The sequence below is a fragment of the Biomphalaria glabrata genome, chromosome 16 (genome assembly GCF_947242115.1).
Source record: "Biomphalaria glabrata chromosome 16, xgBioGlab47.1, whole genome shotgun sequence".
Lineage (NCBI taxonomy): Eukaryota > Metazoa > Mollusca > Gastropoda > Planorbidae > Biomphalaria > Biomphalaria glabrata.
This window is the reverse complement of record NC_074726.1, coordinates 19421509-19443048: the sequence shown is the minus strand read 5'-3', so window position 1 is coordinate 19443048 and position 21540 is coordinate 19421509. Positions and strand designations below refer to the sequence as shown.

At 31.9% G+C, this 21540-nt stretch overlaps 1 protein-coding gene across 3 annotated transcripts; it reads left to right on the top strand.

Moving 5' to 3' along the window:
- Window positions 1-1815: 1815 nt before the first annotated feature.
- Window positions 1816-19993, top strand: LOC106070249 (retinoic acid receptor alpha-A-like). Of its 3 annotated transcripts, none has more exons than XM_056014170.1 (11): window positions 1816-2165; window positions 3215-3374; window positions 3848-3967; window positions 5021-5196; window positions 5906-6047; window positions 6188-6241; window positions 6383-6612; window positions 6706-6882; window positions 7411-7615; window positions 8148-8306; window positions 10732-14330. In XM_056014170.1, the coding sequence occupies exons 2-11, from the start codon at window positions 3275-3277 to the stop codon at window positions 10758-10760; spliced, it is 1392 nt and encodes a 463-aa protein (XP_055870145.1). In that variant the 5' UTR covers window positions 1816-2165; window positions 3215-3274; the 3' UTR covers window positions 10761-14330. The 3 variants fall into 3 exon arrangements, with proteins under 3 accessions (XP_055870145.1, XP_055870143.1, XP_013085550.2); XM_056014168.1 differs by lacking the exon at window positions 10732-14330 and adding an exon at window positions 14337-19993 and having other exon boundaries at window positions 1818-2165; XM_013230096.2 differs by lacking the exons at window positions 6188-6241; window positions 10732-14330 and adding an exon at window positions 14337-19993 and having other exon boundaries at window positions 1827-2165.
- Window positions 19994-21540: the final 1547 nt, after the last annotated feature.

The window sequence follows — 21540 nt, the reverse complement described above, 5'->3', positions numbered from 1 at the left end:
AAACTGCGTAAACCCATAAACTTACTTTTTTAAAAAAAAACTAAAATATGCATATTAAATGATGTTATTTTATTAAACAAATGATAATGAAATGTATTTTAAAATTCCTTTTTATAATTAAAATATGTCATGCTTTTAGATGTTAGTATTTTTAAAATTAATATGTGGATTTTTATTAAAGCTTACGAAAAAAAAAAAGGTGTAGGGACCTTCACAAAAATTCTGCCTCGGGGCCTCCACATACCTAAATCCGGCTCTAACTTTATGCGCTTACATCATTAGTTAAGGGCATAAATTACATTTGTGTTTGTTGTCATGTGAACTGATGTGTTTCTATTTTTAACTCTTTCCGTTTGCTCCTTGACGACGACGTGAAGCAGAAATGGAAAAGAAAGAGAGCACTTTAGTTTGGGGAGAAAAAAACATTAAATGGCTGGCAAAGAGAAAATGGAGACTGTATTGAATAATGGTCGGGTGGGTGTTTGGGAAAAGGCGGGTGGGTAAACCATTAGGTGGGAATCAATGCATTAGGGGCAAACAGAAAAGAGAGTGGGTCATAGCATTGGGAACAATGAACGAGGCACTGACTGTCGGAAATTCTTTTCTTTCAACATTTGGCTACGACATAAGCTTAGAAATAAGATGTTTTTAACTTTTGTGTTGGCATGCATGCTTAATTTCTAGTTACTTAGGGTTAGGTCAGTTAACTAAGACATTTGATAGAGACAGTCGACGATCAATCTTAAATTATGTACTTTTTTTTTTTTAGCGTATCGCACTAATAACCAGATCTCTAGATCTAGACGTAATCTCGAGTCTTTCTATATACACAAACAAATCAACTTCAATACTATTTTGCGACACCTTGACATGTTTAGTTACTCCACGCACTTAGATCTAGCTTGAACTCCAGTTTTGGCTTCTTTCCCCCTCTGTACCGAATCACACTTTATCTAGGACAAGAAATTGGGTCATTGACCCAATTCTGTCTGCCGACCTGAAACACGTAGAGAATGAGGCCAAGTTATAAGTTTTTAGGCCTAACTTGACTGTTCAGACAGATCGAATCAGGTCACCGTTACGGGTACATCAGTTTTATTTCCTTAGGAATGTGCTTTGTTTTTGTTCTTGTTTGTTTTTCAATTAGGTTTAAAGGCATTCTGTGTTTACAGCGAGATATTTAATCTAGATGTATAGTATAGGCCTATATATAATCTATATAGATCTAGATCTAGATATAAAAAAAATACATTCCTAACGTAACATTTATTATATTGTCACTCACTGTATCGCGTGTGTATTGACATTGATCGACAAATAATAAATCATAATTATAAAATTGAATGATCTAGAGATCTATTTAACTCAGTGCAATAACTGAATCTTACTCCGATGGTTTGCAATTCATCTATTCAAATAGATCTAGATCTATATATTATTTTTATTATATTATCTAAATACATATAGATCTAGATATATCTAGACTAGGCTTTCTAGTCTTTAGAAATCTAGATCTAGAGAGGAGCTCTAAATTTAGAATAATATATTTCATTATTTATTTGAACTATTTTTCTGTTGGCAGTTCAATGAGATAATCTAGATCTCTGGTCATTCTCTCTTGTCCACAATCATTTTTAAATCAATTTGATCAACGTATGCCACAATCTGTCGTCTTGTTTTGTCTTGGTTCTTGGCCAATCAATAAACCACTACAAAAGAAATCCCATTGTTTGGCTTGAATCATCGATATTGATTATGAAGCTTACTATACACCTGTTTCAAAACTATTTGAAGTCTTGCAGTCAGATACATTTTAGAATCAGCTAGAAATGTATATAAAGAGATAGGTTTCAACATTTCCCAATAACAGAATTAGAGTTAAGATTTTTTAAGTAACATTTTTTGCCAGGCATCTAGATCCACCTATATGGATATACCATCAATTTTTGTTTTCAAAGTTAGTGTTAAAATTTACATTATAATTTGACTCACATATATTACTCTAGATTTTACCTGTTTGAAGAGGGTCTAGATCTCTAATTGAAAAGAAAGATACATCTACTAATCACCCCACACTGTGATATATAGCCAATTTCTACTCTTGACTTTATTTCAATGGATCATTGACACTCATCATCTTCATGGAGTTTAAGCTTTATATCCTGGTAAGTATAAATATATTTTTTTCTTTCTTTTTTTTATACCTTGGGTCTTAACTCTTGTATAGAATTAAATTTGAAAATGTGATAGACAGGTTCTTGGGTTTTAAGGGTAATGGGTAACTTAAGATCCACCTGGAAAGATCAATCATTATGCATAGACTACAGATTGGACTGGACTCTTCTTTTAGCTCTGAACAAAGACATCATGGTCTATATTCTATATTAGTCACAAGATTAATTATGAAAATCATTCTTTTTATAAAAAAAAAAAACACTCTTTGAGTCTAGCATTTAGCAGACCTAGGAAAGTTTTCAATGCTGTGCATGATATAAATAACTTCGCTTAACTTCGCTAGAATAAATTCTTTAATTCCAAATGACCAACTCTTATTAAATTTCAATTTGGAGACTTATATATAACAGTTTATGGAAGCGTGGGACTTGCGTGGTAAAACACTAAGCTTCTCAACAGACAAGTTAAGGGTTTAAATCAGAGTGAAGACTCTGGCATTTTTAGGACGTCCAAACTCAAATGGGTACCCTGTTAATTGATATAAGTTGGACAAAATAAAGGCAATCAATTGACACCCTTGTTGACCATGGACACAGATGTCCTTTAATTTAACTGCTTCATAGATCGCAAGGTCTAATAGGGCACCTTCATTTTTTACTCTCTATGTAGCACTTTATGCCATGCAGTTTCCAAAGCTGACATAGATAGCATGATTTAAAAACATCTTTAGCTCACACTGCAACACTTTTGTTATCAACAAGAGAATACTAACTGTTTATTTTTCAAACCCAATGGATAAATAATTTCCTAGATAATTTTTGTCTTAGATAGACTCATTTTTCAACATAACTTTGTCAAATTCATATATGATAATAAAAAAATTACTATAGTATAATTAATTATTTTCAAAAAATTTTTGTGCTAAAAAAATGGGTCATTTTCATTCCAAAAATATTTTATAAAAGTTAAGCTTTTTAGAATACATGACTTTTACAAACATGTGCATAGAAGAGATTAAAAATGATGTGTTCATTTGTAGACAGGGGGTGGCAGCTTGTACCACTGTGCCAGTGAACTCTTCCAGTGACAGGCTGAGACTATGAACTCCAACATGGGAACACAGTCTGCTGGTAGGCACAGTGAAGAGGACAATGACAACAGCAATAGTTCTTCTTCTCTAACACATGAAGTGCACGCAGGTCAGGATATTGATCAATCAATTCCTATTAGATTCATGTGTTATTAAACTTTTTGTGGTGTATTACATAAGTTTAAACCAAGGTATGTTTTTAAAAATCTATTAAACAAAGCACACTTCCAAGGGAGGGAAATTTTTTTTTTTAAATAACTAAGTTTGTGGAGCAGTGAGTTTGGAATTGATGGTTTGGAATAACATTTAAGTACTCCACATTTTCAATTAAATTAAATAAATTATTTTAAATTAGGTTTCCCTTCATTTAGTGCACACAAATAAGAATGTTTTAAAAAATGTTTAAATTTTTTTTGTGTGTTAAAATTCTTTCTAGAAATATAATTTTTTGCTGAGATATTTTAAATAAATGTTTTAAAAATGTTGTTAATAAGATTTGTACATTAATTTTGTGCTTTTAACAATAAGATTTTTATTTCCTGAACCTGTAAAAAATATTTTTATTTGTTTTGTTTTTACCAGGCATGACTGTCATTACTAGCCAGCCTGCTTTTCCTAATTATCCCCAAGTAGCCATGAATTATGGGAATTATAGTCATTATGATCAAGTTAATTTAATGCAGCCTATGGCAAAAGAATCTGGTAAATATTTATTTGTGACGTTAAGTTCTTTTTACCACTGCCAACAATAGTAATAGTACAAGTTGATTTTATACTCACATGTTGGTTAATACAAAATACCACTAGACCAATTTAACAACTTGCTATTATCTAATATATAAAGCAGAAAGTAAGGTGTATGTATCTATGTATGTTTTATATATATGTATGTCCCAAATAAAAATCAAAACCATTTGACCAATCTTGATAAAACTTGGCATAAAAGTTCCTTAGATCATAGTGAAGACTGTAGTGTATGTTTAATGTCCCTCCCACAACTGGAGGGGCCTAAAAATAGAGCAAAAAAGTATGTAATTGTATCTCTATTCTATTAAATAACAAAACTTTTTAGCAAATCAAATAAACCCATTTTCAATGAAAGTTATATTATAAAGTTATATGTCAGCTGAAGGGGTATTTTAAACCCATTTTCATACTCTACTTTTATTTTTGTGGCAAAATAAACAAATGTTAAGGGAACATTCTCCAAGTTTGACATACATCTAAATTCAATTCAGTAGATCAGTAATACCCAAACTAAGGCCAGCAGGCCGCTGGTCTTATCTGGCTAGTCTCAAATATTACTTACTTTTTAATTTATAACAGCCATTTAAAGACTGTACAATTCATATCATATTTCATTTTACTATGTGTAAGACTTGTCTTTGAGTGCAAAGATTGCAGTATTTCATCTGGCTATGCAGACCTAGGTATTTTAGAACAATGTCCAATTTAAGTTCCCTTTCTGTTGGGTCTCAAATGTGTATCCTGGGGCCTTTGTTTCTGTCTCAGACTTCTGTTTCACTGTGCACAAGATTTAGTCTTAACAGTGGTATTGGCCTTTGTAAGCCAATTGTCACTTTAAAAATATTGAGCTCAGGGTGAAGACCTTGCAATTTTACTATATAATAATATACTGAACATGTCAATTTAGCTTAAATGTAAGCTTCTGATTTTAGATTGTATATTTTTTTTATTAACAAGAAGACTATATATGCACACACACACATACAGTTATTTTGATAACATTTCCAGGCAGTATGTATGATCATAACAATGGATACCATGGAAACTTACATTCAACTCACCTTGTTGGTCCTGAGCAGTCCGAGTCACCTCCTCCACCACCAAGGGTATACAAACCATGTGTTGTATGTAATGACAAGAGCTCAGGGTATCACTACGGCGTTAGTTCCTGTGAGGGCTGTAAGGTTGGTCGCACTTGACTAGTTATCAGTTATCATATTTCTTATTGTAAAGTAATTTTCTGAATGTTTTGGTTATGGTTATAGATTGAGATGATTTTTAAAATATACACATAAAATAGGCTTGATCACCATTAAATATAACACTATTAGAATAATGCTGAAGTTACAATAAAATACAATTATAATAAAAAAGAACATTTTCGAACACATACAATAATTAAATTACTCAAATTAAATTTACAACATAAATTCCAACATAATACATGTTCACATTTAAGAAAAATTGTATTATCAAATAATCATTTTTTTCAGACAATTGTAAGAGATACAGAAGCTCTTTTCAAAACATATTTTAACATGAAATCATGATAATTTCTCTCTCTCTTAGTCTGGTAAACTAATAAAGTTTAGTGCTTTCTAAAAAAGACAAAAACAAGAACTGAGACAATTAGAAAGTTTAGCAAAAGATTAAAATATTAAGTATGTTTAAGAAAATAAATACTTTAGGCCAACACAGTTTGAATTCCAATTAGTTTCAAAACTGATCACATATATATATGTTTTTGTAAACATTTAATTATTGCTCTAAAGAGATAGATTGGTATGCCTTGTATTGAACATTATAGGCCCTAGTTTCTAATAATAGCATACATCCTACACATAGAAACTGTATTTAAGGCCAGATTAAAATGTTTTGTTTTCTTGTTCTTAGGGTTTTTTTCGAAGAAGTGTTCAGAAAAATATGCTGTATACTTGCCATAAAGAAAAAACCTGTGTTATCAATAAAGTGACCAGAAACCGGTGTCAATATTGTCGTCTTCAAAAATGTATAGCCAGGGGGATGTCCAAAGAAGGTTTGTTATTCTTCTTCCTTACATAAACTTTTTTAATGTAATTTAACTATAAACAAAAGCAACCAAACTTGTCACTACCATATTGCCTCCCCTTTGTATGTATGTTTATTTTTTCTTTTTTATTTATTTTTTTACACTAGCACTACAAAACGTTGACACCAACAAACATTTTAGTTTAGTAAACACTGTAGAAGGTTTGTGGTTGTTTTTGTCTGTTTGTAAGACTTAGAATTGTTTTTTTTTTTAAGTACTGACAATCACATAATTATAAATTCAACTTAGTTCATCATAGCTTCAAATGTTAAAGATTTTATACCTTTTTTCTATGTTCGCAGCTGTTCGAAATGATAGAAATAAAAAGAAAAAGATGAAGCCTGAAAGCACTTCGAGTCTTGACGAACTAACGGAAGATGATCAAATGTTGATACAGGAAGTTTTAGATGCGCACAGGGAGACAACTCCAAATGGTGTCAATGGTGCTAACAAGTCTCTTTTTGAGAAAAGTGGCATCTATAGCACACTGGCAGCTACCACCACCACAGTAGCCTCCACTACCTCAACTTCAGTAAGTTTTCAATTGACTTTGCCTAAAACTGCTTTGTGCTTAACGTTAATTCTATGCTAAGTGGTTTGTTTTTGTTTCTGTTTGTTTCTGCAGGATCCCAAGGCAGATGATGATGTTACTTCTGGGGTATTTCTTTGGGAGAAAATCACAGAGCTTTCATCAGCTGGTGTTGTTCTCATTGTAGACTTTGCCAAAAAAATACCAGGATTTCTAAGTCTGTCAACATCAGATCAAATCACACTTCTCAAGGCAGCATGTCTAGAAATAATGGTAAATTAATTTTTTTTTTTATTAAAAGAATCAATTTTAAATAAATCTGGATATTCTCTATCTCTAACTTGCTTTAAAAATAAAAGTGTTTAGAGTAAAAATAATCAGTCACTGATTTAAAGGGAACATGCTGGGTAGTTTCTGAACTAAGGGGTCTTGGATTCAAAACTTTGTGAAGACTGGGATTTTGAATTTCTGGATTTTTAGGAATTCTATGAGTTCACTCAACTCTAATGGGTACCTGACAGTAGTTGAAAAAAGTAGAGTTGGTTGGTCATTGTGCTGGCCATATGACACCCTCCTTAACCATCCACCATAGAAATAGATGACCTTTACATCATCTGCCCTATAGATCCCAAGTTCTGAAAGGGGTACTTGAGTTCTACTTTTTTACACTGGTTTAGAACAGCAAAATTTATTTTAATTCATCACTTACATATAAAACATTTAATCTAAAAGTTTATTTTCATAAATCATTTTTACGTGAGGCTTAAAAAATACAAAGATGATTTACTTTTGATTTTCTAGATTCTGAGAATCAGTATACGCTATGACCTGGAGACAGATACTATGCAGTTTTCCAATGGACTTTCCTTAACACGTGAGCAGCTAAAGAAAGGAGGGTTTGGACCACTCACTTCTACAATCTTCTCCTTTGCAGCATCATTAAAAAGCATGAGTTGTGATGAAACTGAATATGCTCTACTTTCATCCATTTGTTTAATCAGTGGTGGTGAGATTTGTATTTTATTTCCACTCAACTTTTGTCCTTATAGTCAGTTATTCATGTCAAGAATGGTAAAAATATAAAACATTGAAGAAGCTTTATATCATTATCTTAAAACAGATTTTAAAGCTTTATAGTGAAATAGGTTTAAAAGCTTTGAAATGATTTTAAATTTCTCAAAACAGATTTTGTCATACGACGTTGAGAATTTAAAAAATCACTTACAGTTACTTATGTTATAAAATATTAATATATAACAATGTAACATAATAATTTTGTTTTTCATGTATATACATTAAAATGTTGTCCTGATCCTGTGCTAATAATCTATTGGTGTTTTGAGATCACCACAACTAGTTCTGTTTTTTTTTAGTCAATGCCTGTCATAGAAACAATTAGTTAACTTATAAGCTTAATTAGAAATTTTAAATTTCTCAATGTTCAGAAAACCATTTATTAACCAAAAAATAATATTTAAACTTTTTTGAAATGATATAAAATATCATAGGTTGCTTCTAATTGAATTTGTTTCAAACAGATCGCTCAGGCTTGAAAGACACTGAAAAAATTGAACAAATGCAAGAACCATTACTAGAGGCACTCAAACATTACATAAGATCTCGACGTCCAGATCAGAAACACTCTTTTGCCAAAATGCTGATGAAATTGACAGACCTTCGCAGCATTAGTGTGAAGGGTGAGAATATATATTTTTTTGTTCCTTTGTTTTGCATTTAAATAGCTTCCATCGCTGGCTATCCATTATTGCTTGCTATTTGTATTGAAGTAGATAGAGCTCTAGTGATTGCATTGCATTATAGCACTTCTGCATGCCAATATTTTCAGTTCTATCAACATTGCAACCAGTGTTTACAATGTGTTCACTCTGCATCTAATGCTATATTATCCACTTAAATTATTGAATGGCAACAGCTTTATTTTCCTTTTCTATTTATTTTTCTCTCCAAAAAAGAAAATTTTATTTAAAGGAAAAAAAAAAATCAAATGTTTACAAAATCTAGTATCCTACTTATCTATTAGCTTATTTATGGAGCTGCCTCTTTGCTTACTTTGTAGATCTAATTCAGAGTTGAGACATAAAGCTAAATATTTACCTTGTGATAAATAGTTCAAGGATAGGAATTATTGATTAAAGCTCAAGTTTGGATTGTTTAAAAATTTCTTTCTACATAAATAATAATAATAGTAATAATAAGGCTTTTCTTCAAGTCCGAAGATTAATGAGGAATGCAGTATTTCCCATGGCTACATAAATACTGATTTAAAAAAAAAACACAATTGACATTTGTTACAAGACTTAAAAAAAAATTGTCATTGTCCATAGTAACAATCACCTTTCAGCTCTGTCACATTGAAGAATGTATTGCCTATTCTAAAGATGTTTCTAAACTTCTCATCTTTGTTTTACATTATTTATATCTTCTGCTATTAAAATGAATTTTATATAATAATATTTTGAAATGGTGAAATCTCTGAAGAGAGAAATACTTCTTGTTAATCTCTTGATGAAAACTAGTCCGTAGTTAAACTTGTGCAAGGCAAAATTTTTTTTTTTTTTATTAATCCAGTAAACGTAGTTAGTTAATCCATTATCTTCTGTACATTTCACTGTGCAGTCAGAATATTCTAAAGTTCTCTACATGATGCAATCAACTTAGTTTCCTCCCCATTAATTGAAAACTACTGCAAATCTTTCTTGCTCATAGTCCTCCAGGAGGGGTTTTATTCCATCTCCATCTAGCTTCTTGCATTTCATAAAATAAATAATAATAATTTGAAATGAATTAATTAGCTGCCACCTGTAAGTTGATAGAAAACTAAAATTACTTTGATTTTTACTTAAGTAAATTAAATAAAAGGAAAATAGAGCTGCATGCATTAATCTTTTTTTTTTGGTCACATAAATACTAATTGCTTTTTTTTTCATTATGAAACCCCTGTGATGGTTTGAATATTTATATATCATTATATCATTCCTTTATATTTATTTTTAGTTTAGCAAGGATTGATAGAATCAAATTGTTAAATCCTAAACCAGCAAACAGAAGTGACAGCTATTTTATTTTTTATTTCAAGAACCATCTAGACAAAGAATTTTTTTTACAAATCTCGCAAATTGTTTTCTTTAGTATCTTGGGTAAAGTGATTGGCCTCTCAGTAAGGCATGTATGAATAAATTATTTTTCCAGAATATTTAGGGCAATGATTAAAATATCTTTAGTAGCTTTTGAACATTTTTTTATTTGACATTTGATTTCTATTTCAATTCTCACACATTTACACATACAATGCAGCAGAGAATATTTTGAAATAAGTTGGAAACAGTCTTAAATGAAATGGTTTCTTTAAATACCATGCACTTTTGAAGCTTCTTTTATTCCTCACTTTACTACATGTAATTTAGTTTCATTAATAAATCATCATTTAGTATATGAATTACAGATGATCACTTAGTCTATGAATTTAAGATAATATTTAAAAAAAATAAATTTTCCGAGGAATATGGCTTTTTCACAAGTGCTTTAGACATTCTAAATTCTGTTTAATTCTAATTAGACTCGATTCAGTTATTATGCCCCCCACCTCCCAAAGATAGTTTAAAAAACAACAAAAAGTTTAATGTTAAAACTTCTACCTGTATGTAGACACAAGACATTCCTTTCACTTCTGTTTGCTTGCAATTTTTGTTTTTTATATTATTTTTTTTTCTTGCTCCCCACTGCTTTGCTTGGCTTTATTTTGCTTTGTTATTTTCATGGCTTGTAGGTGACAAACAGATGTCTCCTAATGATTTGGAATGCATTAGTGACCTTTTGAACCAGCCCCCCTCCTCATCTCATCCTTCCATCAATCATAACAGAATACTTGCATCTTCTCATATGACCACTGGAAGGCGATCAGAAACTGTGACCTCAGCAACACTCAGACAGAACAATGACCTTGACACATCACCATCATTGTCCAGCTCATTATCCATTTCATGCCCATCACCTTCATTAAAGTTAACTAGTCAACAAAGTGTAGCTAATCCTAGAGTTAGTAAGAGAAATAGTTCTAGTAGAAAATGTTCCTCCTCAAGTGTCTCATCATCTGACTTGCAGTTAACTACTTCACAAGAATTTGTTCCTGATTTAGATGAGGCTAGCTTGCCTGTGGTGGCTGAAGCGAATGGGGGAAAGTTGGCAGGCTTTGATAGCAGCAGGAGGATGAAACAGAATGATCATTACTTCAACCCTTGGGAAGTTAAAGAACATCTTCATGAGCAGCAACAGCTTTTACAATTCTCTAGGCCCACAGCAGAGGATTCCACTGTAGAAACAAACACTCTAACAAAGCAGTCTTTGTTTTTGATCAATCAAACCACTTCTGAGGGTTCTCAGTTTTATTCTGGACTGAATCATCCATTCCCATTAGATTCTTCTGACACCAGCACTGGGTATATGTTTGATCTCCCTCACACAACTTCCCACTTGAACCAATCCACTACTCAGCAAACACAAAGCCTTCTCCAGTCTATGATGCACCAAGTGCCAAACCACCCTCAATCCATGAATGGCCAAACATCAAGCAATCTCCAATCCAACTCACACAAAGCATCTAGCCTTTCGCAGCCTATGACTCACCAAGTATCAAGCCATTCCCAATCAATCACTCACCAATCTATGACACAACATGTATCAAGCCATTCCCAATTGGCCACTCACCAGTCTGCGACACACCAAGCATCAAGCCATTCCCAATTGGCCACTCACCAGTCTGCGACACACCAAGCATCAAGCCATTCCCAATTGGCCACTCACCAGTCTGCGACACACCAAGCATCAAGCCATTCCCAATTGGCCACTCACCAGTCTGCGACGCACCAAGGATCAAGCCATTCCCAATTGGCCACTCACCAGTCTGCGACACAGCAAGCATCAAGCCATTCCCAATTGACCACTCACCAGTCTGCAACACAGCAAGCACCCTATGTCTCTGATCAATTTTTATATTCACCTCATTCTTACAGTGAGCACTACTTAGAAGGCCATAATTTCAATGATTATCATTCACACTCTTCGGCTTCTGTCAGTGTTCCAAAAGACTTGTACACAATAAAAGGAGAGAATGGCTCTAGAGACATCCCATTCTTTGCTGAACAGTTTCATGAAGAGCCCGAAGGTCTAGACCTTGGACTTTCTGAGTTAGCCTCAATATTCAACATCAACAATAATTCTACTACAAACCAGACTAAGCAGGATACAACTTGGCTTTTAAACAAAGGCCCTCAACCTCACCCATCCATCTCTGCACAAGATCCTGCCTCCTCCAGCACAAATGTATGCTCTAATGTTGACTCAACCACAGATGATGCACAGCTGATGGCCTCCTCATCCAAGCAAGAAACTATGAACAATGAGAGCTCAAAATCATTTTCGATTGGTCAACTTATTGGTGGGGCAATGAAAGTTGAGCCTCCCTGGGCACATTGTTCAGATTCCCAGTAGAAACTTTACATTGAAAATGAATACACTTGTGCTAAAAAAAAAAATGTTTTTAAAACTTTCACTTAATCATTAAAACACACAAATAAAATGCTATTTTGTGTGTGTAAATTCTTGCAACTGCTTGATGATTGAAGTTTTTCATATGAACTACATGTTATGTGATGGCTGATTTGTATGTAAATATTTTGTTCTATTGTTTTTATTTGTAGCTGTAGCTTTCATTGTAAATAGCATTTGTAGAACAAATTAATGTTAACTTTAATCATTTAAATTGTGAGTGGCTGGAAACGTTTTTGTTGGGATGTAAATTTGAAGTTGAGGGTGTAGTAATGGGAGATCTTCAGGGATTAAGTTTGAAGTTTACAAAAGAGTTCTAATTTGTGCTAGCAATTATTTCCATTCGCTGATGATTTGCTTCTCATGCTGTCCTGTGGTCAGCGCTAAATAGGCCAGTAGTTTAAGTACATGTCTCTAGTAAGTGATATAATGGATAAACATTCTTGTTTCCATATTCGAGCCTTCTTATGATGGTGTTATACATCTAACTGCTGTGATGTGGTTTTGAATGTTATTTTTCTAGTGTTTCTTGTTCTCTTTGTTAATTACCCATTGTGAAATGTATATCCAGTGAGCTGATATTGTTTTTTTATTGTAGTTCTTCTTTTTTACTGTGACATTTTAATCTTGTTGGTACACAAACGTTTGCTTGAAAACTGTTGCATAATCTTTTTTTTCCCTATATTTTTTTTCCCATTTATATTTTCTCCTTCTCTTTATTCTTGACTAAACTAAACTAATGATAATTTGATAGTATCATCATTTAGATGTATATAAATAGATATCTTTTCTATTATTAGTCTTCCATGCTTTACAGGAATACATTAACTACTAGACCCATGTCTTTTAAAACCACCTTTAAATTCATTCCCTACAGTCCTCTGCATAATAGCTTGGATCTTGCTTATAGCATGAAACTTTTTTTTTTTTTTAAGAAAGCTTTTTTTTCCATGTACAATATAGATTTCATAAAAATGTATTTAAATTCTGCATTTCTTTTGAAAACTTAATGGTAATGATTAATTCTAGACAAAAAAAAATTATCTTGTTGAAGTAATGGAAGAAAAATGTATAGATCCTTGACTGTAAGGAAACATCTGCAATGTGTTATGTGTGGCTGAGAGGCCCAAATCACTTGTCCACTTAACAAGGGGGCTGCAGTTTGAATCACCACTTAGCAGAGTTGTGATTCATGACCACAAAAAACAGCACAGAAATCTTCTCCCAGATACCCCCTCCCCCCATTGGTCCACAAAGGAGATAGAACCATTGTGTACTGAGCATGCTATAAGCATGAAAGTTGTGCTAAGTAAAAGCAATGAAAAAAAATATAATCGAGTCTCATTACCATAAAAAAATTATTTTTTTGTATTCTGTTTACTAACAATTGAAACTAAAATTTACTGGTGGAATATATTTACATTTTTAGCTAACTTGTATTAAATATTGTTAATTTTAAATGTACAAACCTTTTATAATACATTTTGATTTTTAAAATCCACTCCTTTTTTTTTTTTGTTGTCATGTTGTTTACAAACCTTTTTTCTCTCCGGTGAGTTTTGTTTTCTTTATGTCATTGTGTATTTTTACGTTGTATGAAATCATTTGTTGAACTTTCATTGCATTCATCTCAATTGGTATTCTGTTATTCTGTTAATATGGATGTAAATTTCAATGACTAAATTTTGATCTCTGAGTAAATCATGTTTTAGATATGCTCTATATTAATCTAGACTTCAGTTGTTGTTTGTTTTGTTTTCTGCTTTTTTTTTTTCTGTTGTTTTTTTTTTTCCATATTTTTATACATGACTAAAAATGAATTTAAAGCAAACAAATCTTACAATATAATCATTTTCTGAAAGAAAGACATTTTGTGAGGTAAGCGATGACATTAGTTATGACCAAAATTGTATTTGAAAGTTATCAATGAAAGATTTACATTTAAAAAACAATATTTTGTTGTAGTTTAATAGTGAAACATTTTAATAGGATGTTATCAGCTATGAATTTTGAATAGCCGAGTCTAAATATAAAATAAAATATGTTTTCTGTAATCTCTTATGCTTACATAAATGATTGCAGATCACATTAGTAACATTGTTTTACATGCTTACATCAATGATTGTTGATAATTTAAAAGACTTTTATTTTTCTGCCACTAGGTGCTGAAAAAGTTCTACATCTGCGTTTGGAAAGATATGCACAGTTACCTCCGCTAGTGGTAGAAATGCTTGAACGAGTGGAAAATGTTTGTCTGCCTTGATTATCAACACTTTATATTTATTTACCAAGATTTTCTTGGTCAGCATGTGGGACTAATAAATGTAGCCAGCCAAACTCAGGGACATTTTTTGAATGTGTGCCTAATTTCATTACAACACTCTTGTTAATGATTGAACATCTTTATTATCCAGCTCACAGTTTACATCCTTGATACATGGCACATCTTGTGTGAGTGTAAAGGATACAAAATCACATTTATATGTTTGTCTAGAAGAATTAGACATGATTTGCTCTGTGGTATCAATACAAAGAGCATAGTGATACTTTCAAAGAAACATGAAGTAAAACAAAAAGGTATCAGGTTAGAGTAGATTATTTTCAGAGTATATATTAAGCATTAGATGTTGAATAAATATAAACAGAGAAAACCAAACAGATGCGCAGTGACTAGTTTAGATCTATGATACATCACTCTGTTTACTCTAAATCTTCATGAAGTTCAAGGGATTTAAGGCCATACAGAAAAGGTTACTAAAACGTAATACTAGATTCATTTTGTTTGTTTTTTTTAATTTCTAGTTTTTTTCTGTTAAGTCAGAACGGCTCCTAAACATATACTTCATTACATTTACAAATTAATATTTAAAGCGCTAATTTTCTATTTAAAAAATCTATTTTAATAAAGCGTTAAAACATTCCTTGTAATAAACACAATTTGATCTCATGACACATAAGGACTACTAGTGTATTATATGTTTTGTTCTCTGCATTGAACCTTTACATCTGTTTGTTTAGCTCCATTCTGAGCTCTATTATATAGGTCTGTCTTAGACTTTGGCACAAGACAAGGGCAACAAGTGACAGCTGTACTTGTAACTACATTCTTTACTTTAAGTCAATCTTCATGCACTGATATTTATTGATATACAAAATATTAAGAGCAGCAGTTTCTTTATAATAAATGCATGATCATGTCTGATACTACACATAGTGTCCTTAGAATTTGGAATATTAATACCTTTAACAAAGGCAGCACATCTTTGTAAGCATCAATTTCGTATCTAAGTGAAAGTCCTGGATGTTTATTGTATTTTTGCTAAAATAAGTCTCAAACATCATGTTATCCGAATCAAGTTAGGTAAATTTTGAAGCTATCAAGTTAGGTAACCAACCCGAAGCTATTAAGTAAGGTAACTTTTGAAGGCTTAGCCAATCTTCGGTAAACTTTTCAAAATGTAGAAACAAAAACAATGCCGTGTTTTATTGAGCTGGCTGGGTTGTATTGAATTTTTATGCTAATTATTTGTTTCTGAATTCCTAATGTCCTAGCCCAGCCTCTGCCACAGAACTGAGTTCTAAGAATCAAATGGCAGATTTCATACACTGTAGAAAAAAAGTTCCCCTTTCAGACCTTGCGTTCTATAGGGCAACTGATATAAAGGTCATCTGTTTCTGTCAATGAGGTCAGTGAGGGTGTCATGTGGCCAGCACAACTAATTTCTGGTACCCATTAGAACTAGGTGGACTCAAGAGGCACCCTAAAGATCCCAAAATTAATTTTTTCCTGAAAATAAAAAAGGAAATTCATTTTTCATCTTTTTTTGCAATTGTTTTGTACACTAAATAGATTTTTGTATGTATGAAATGTGAAATGATTTACAGTTGTGATTTGAATGATTGAATAGTTTAGAAAATTTAAAGGAGTATTGGTTTCATAATACTTGCATAACTTAACATTTCCACTTCTGCTGGCTATGAATTAGGGTGGAGATTTTTTAAAATCCCAACAAATAGCAATAAAAATTAGTTTGAACTTATAATGCATTGATCAATAAGATCAGCAACCAAACATTTTTTTTTTTACTCTTAGTCTTAAAGTTTTTGGTTAAAGCAGTTAAATACAGTTAAAGAATACTGACATATAATTAGAAATAACAGGAGATTAATTTTTAATTTGTTTTGAGATATGATCATGTGTGGAAGAGTTTAGTGTATGTCTAATCAATATATTTTTTTTTGTTATTGACTTCAATAAATGGCACTTCACATTCAGGGATAATAGCAACATATTTTAAAGTACATTTTTTGTACATATTTTTTTTTGTGCTGGACTTAGGGCATTTTAAAATGGTTTGACTAATACTATGCACACAGCCCATATTTTTTGTTTTGGTCATCTTCTTTCCTTGTGTCTGCATTCTAGCCATTGGCAGAGCAATACTAAGTAGTCAGTTTGATTATTTGATAGTGTTTTATTTAAATTGGCAACAATGCTATGTGCGACATGGCAAATTATTTTAAATGGCATGCAAAGTAAACCTTAATATTATTAGTCTCTGGTCTATCTTACAGACTAATTCATTCTACATTGTTCCTATTTGTCTGTCATTGACAAATTCATTCTACATGGTCTTACTGGTCTCATATTGACTTGTTCATTATATTGTTCCGTGTCATAGACAAATTTATTCTACATGGTTCCTACATGCAACTTTATTATTTACTGTATGCTTAATAACAGAATAACTCCAATTCCTTCATTTGAAATTGAATGTTTCCTGTTTGATTGACTTGACTAGTTTCCATCTTGTTTCCTAGTGTGCCACTAGTTTGTCAAGTCTTCACATTGTGTCAATTCCTAAAGTGACTTCTTTGCTAAATACCTCATTATTTAATTTAATTTATTCTACTGTAGCATAATTGATTGAACATAAGACAATTGTATCATATGTTTCATTGTTTAATAGATATTTTATATGTTAAAGCATTCAAATCAGTGTTTAAAGAATTATGTAAACTACTATCTGATGTACTTGCTTCAAGCTTGGGTGTTGAGTGGACCCTGCTGATCTAGGTCAAGTAAAGCTTGTGTATAAACTGTTTCTTACTGACAATTAGATGAGAAACTCAAGTTGTATTTTTATTCTTGATGTTTGTCCCATGGCCACAAAAGGTTCTAGCTGTTAGGGCAAGTAAAGGACTGGAGACTAAATTGATACAACAGTTTAAATATTATTTTTATGTGCAAATAGTTTTTTTTCTGTATTTGGATTGCAATTTTACCTTGATTTTGAAGTTGTGCAATGATTTACTTGAAGATGATTACAGAAAACATAAACATTGTTGAGAAAAAAGATTTGATATTGCATGTTTAAAGAGCTAATTCCCTTATTTAAATTTATCTCGTTCAAAATGTGAATAGTACTTGTGACCAAGAATACCTAATTGGTACAACTTTGTTTTTTGGCCTAATTCAGAGTGGTTCATTTCATCCATAGCTTCATTAATGTGTATATCAAATTATGCAATGGACAATTCTGATTGTACAAGTTGATTGCAGACACTGATTTACATAGATGACCTGTTTATTGTAGATATATTTTTGTTGTAGATACTTTTTTGTAAAGAAAGAAATGTAGTATTCTTCCATTGTTAATGTATGTCTGTTATGACCTATTATCATTTCATTTGTTCCTATTGTGAATCAGTTGGGTGTTATCAGCTGAGAAAAATGTCATGTTTTTTCTTCTTCCTATTATACCGGTTCATATTTCCTCGGTGAATGTAGCCAAACTTTCTCCTTTATTTTTTCTTTTTTGTTTTATTTTTTTCCAATGAAGCATAATCAAGCCCCAATAGCTGTAGCTAATTTTAAAGTCTGAAGCCAATAATTTTATGTTATATCTGATGTTATGTGGTATTTGTCGCACACATTTTTAAGTTTAAAATTTTTTACTGCTGCACTGCCACATTTCTTTTTATACATTTTGAAGATAAGATAAGGTACAAGATTAGATGGAGATTTTTTTTTTTGCTAGATTAGGAAAATTTCACATTTATTCAATATCTGATAATTGAGTGAACCTACCACATAATTTCATATTTATATTTTTGTAATTTAACCCTGTGACACAATAATCTATAAAATTATCACAAATATAATATATTAATAAATATATCAAATATTCAAACTCTAATATAACAATAATACTAAACTGCCCTTATACATTTTGTGCTGCAGATTGTCTCCTTCTAAATTGTTTCTCTTTTAATTTTTTTTTTCTCTATAAAATCATCTCATATTGAAAAGCATTAACGGATACTGTGAGAATTAAAAAAAAAATGATACAACTACAGTAGAACAAGAATACAATGCATATGGGATAGAGATACAACATAATCTTGGGAGAAATTTATATATGGCGTGGAGACTTAAAACAAATATCTGTTAGGTGTTGATTTTTATATGCATTTTAACAATAGGTACATGTAAATCTAACTAGATATGACTATTGAAATGGAAGTAAGCAGCAATAAAATGAATGAACTCAAACATTTGTTCATATAGTGCTCTCCTGAGTTTGTTAGATTCACTTTATATTACTACTATTACAGAAGTAGGCTTGTCTTAGTTGTAGAAACAAAATTATTCACCATTCTTTTGTATTTTAAAAAATGACACCATTTATTCAGGGTTAATTAAAAGAAGATGGTTTGTATTCAATTCTATGGAGAGGAATTCTTTTTTTTTTTTTAATTTTCATCTTCATGACATTGTGTTGCCCCCCCCCCCCTTTTTTTTTTGAAACACACACTCACTCACATCCACCAAACATCTTTTTATTTATTTTTTAAAATTATGCTTCTGCTTTGTTTCAAAGAGTTTTGCATGTTAGGTGGTTGTCTTTATAGAGAGACTTATAATGTAGAAATATTTGTAGCATAACTATATTAAGTAATCTATGGGTGAGTAATAATGTCCTATGTCATGTTGACTTTTTGCATTTTTTGTTACTGTTTTAATTGTTTAAAATTTAAATCTAAATGCATAATGATGATCAGAGAAAATCTGTCTGTGTAATTCATTGACTTGTTGTTTTTTTTAAACATATTATTTTTCTTGTTTATGTTTACTAATTCGTGTTGAATGTCTAAGATTGTAATGGTTAACACAACATCATTAAAAGTGTGGCCTTTGCATTTGAGTGCACAACTTTATAAAACTATTTTTCTGGGTTTAAATCCTATTATTAAATGTTTAGATTTTGAGCTAACCCACATCACCCAGCTCTGAGGGACAAAAAAAAAAATCAAAGCATACGTGGCTCTTTCAGATATGTTACGTGTATGAAGTATTTAAATGTTTTTCTTTCTACATTTGATGTTGATACCATTCATTGGTTTGGGGGATTTAAAAAAAAACATTCTTTTTATCATGAGAAAAATTATGACTTTTCCAATGCTATTTATGCTATTAATTAGTCAACCTTATGGTACACTCTGTTTCACCAATGGTTCATCACTGCTCTATATCTCCATCATTTCTGCCTCTATCATCCTAAAAGAACTGCTGCACTCATGGACTGTTTGTGTGTAAGTGAAACTGGAATCATACACTTGTATACAACCTAGCAGCTACCTCATTCAATCTCTTGTCATTGACTGCAAAGAAGCACTTGAATTGTATTTGCCTATGCTAATGATAACATGTATTGGTATGCTCTGATCATTACACATGTAATTTATTAGCGTTGCAGTGATATTATTGTCAAATATGCTGATTTAAACATGAATAGTAAAATGACAGTGAACAGTTTTAATTGTTCTTATATCATTTGTAAGAAAGTGAATGTGTTGATAGTTGCAACTGTTTTAACGTGCATGCCATATAGACATAGCTGGGTACCAGTACATTGTCATACAATAGGCCTGACATTCAGACCTACAAAATACTGGACTTAACTGTGCTTTAACTTTGTCTTTACAATGAATCGAAAGAAAATATACAACGAAATAGATTGAATATTCATAGGTTGTATTAAGTAAAGTTCTTCTTTCAGACCTTGTGATCTATAGAGCAGATGATGTAAAGGTCATCTGTTTCTGTGGCCTAATAACAAGGATGTCATGTGGCCAGCACAACAACCAACTGCCTTTACATTTCCCCAACTAATTTCGGGTACTCGTTAGAGTTAGGTAGACTCAGAGGCACCCTAAATATACCAAAATTGAAAATCCCAGTCTTTATTGAGATTCCAACACAGGACCCCTGGTTTCAAAGCCAAGCTCTTTACCACTCAGCCACTGCGCTAATATGATGTATTAAAAACAAGACCCACAAAACAACTGATCTAATAGAACTTGTTTTATTCACTCTGTATCTAAGTTAGTGGAGGGACCACTTCATTCTGTGACATCTGCTGTTCTCAGTGAGCCATAAACCCATCACTTTGTTTTATAGTCTCATTCACTTCCAGCAAAATTGAATTAACAGAAGCATTGACCTGGTAGTGCTAGTCACTGTGATCAAATCTGGAATACGTCTGTGTGTGTGTGTCTGTCTTTCACGTTTGGCTTATTTGTCAAACAACAAAAGATATTAAAAAAAATAACTAATTTACAAAAACGAAAAAAAAAACTGCATTTACAACTTATTATTAATTTCCCAAATATAAAGACAATTATTGAAGTAATAGGCTACTGCATTACTCCCAACCCTTCCTTTTTTTGTTTTACTTTTTTTTTTTTTCAGTTACCGCCTTACCAGTAATAGTAACATAGCCTTTGTTACATTGCCTTTCAAATGCCAATTTTTAGGGACAAGTAGATCTACCTCCCATGTAAAAAGAACAAACATTAATTTCAATGAACACGTAGATGACCTTACATCGACCTTTACAAATATACATGTGCCTCGAATTTTCATGACTTAAGTATTGGCCTATCCCCACTTTTCAATTTAAATTTATTTGACCATCGCTTTTCACTAAATAAAAAAAATAAATGCGCCATAGAAGCCAGTCAAATGAATTTTCAGGATTTCGCCGAGGAAGCTTACAGATGGTTCACGTAATTGGGGGGGGGGGGGGGGTGTAGGCCTAACGTTTGAGAACAGAACCCTGACATAGTATCTACATCCCACGACCATCTATTTGCATTACTAAAACAATACACACAAAAAGGCGCGATGAAAGCAATGGTCTAATATTTCTTGATCTATTAGATTTGGTTATCGAGCCATATGAACAGGATATTCTAGATAGATGGACACAGCAACTAAAACAAAACCACAAATTTTCCTTATAAAGCGAGTCGCTAAAAATTAAGATGTTACATCATACATATATAGTTCAGTGATTTTAT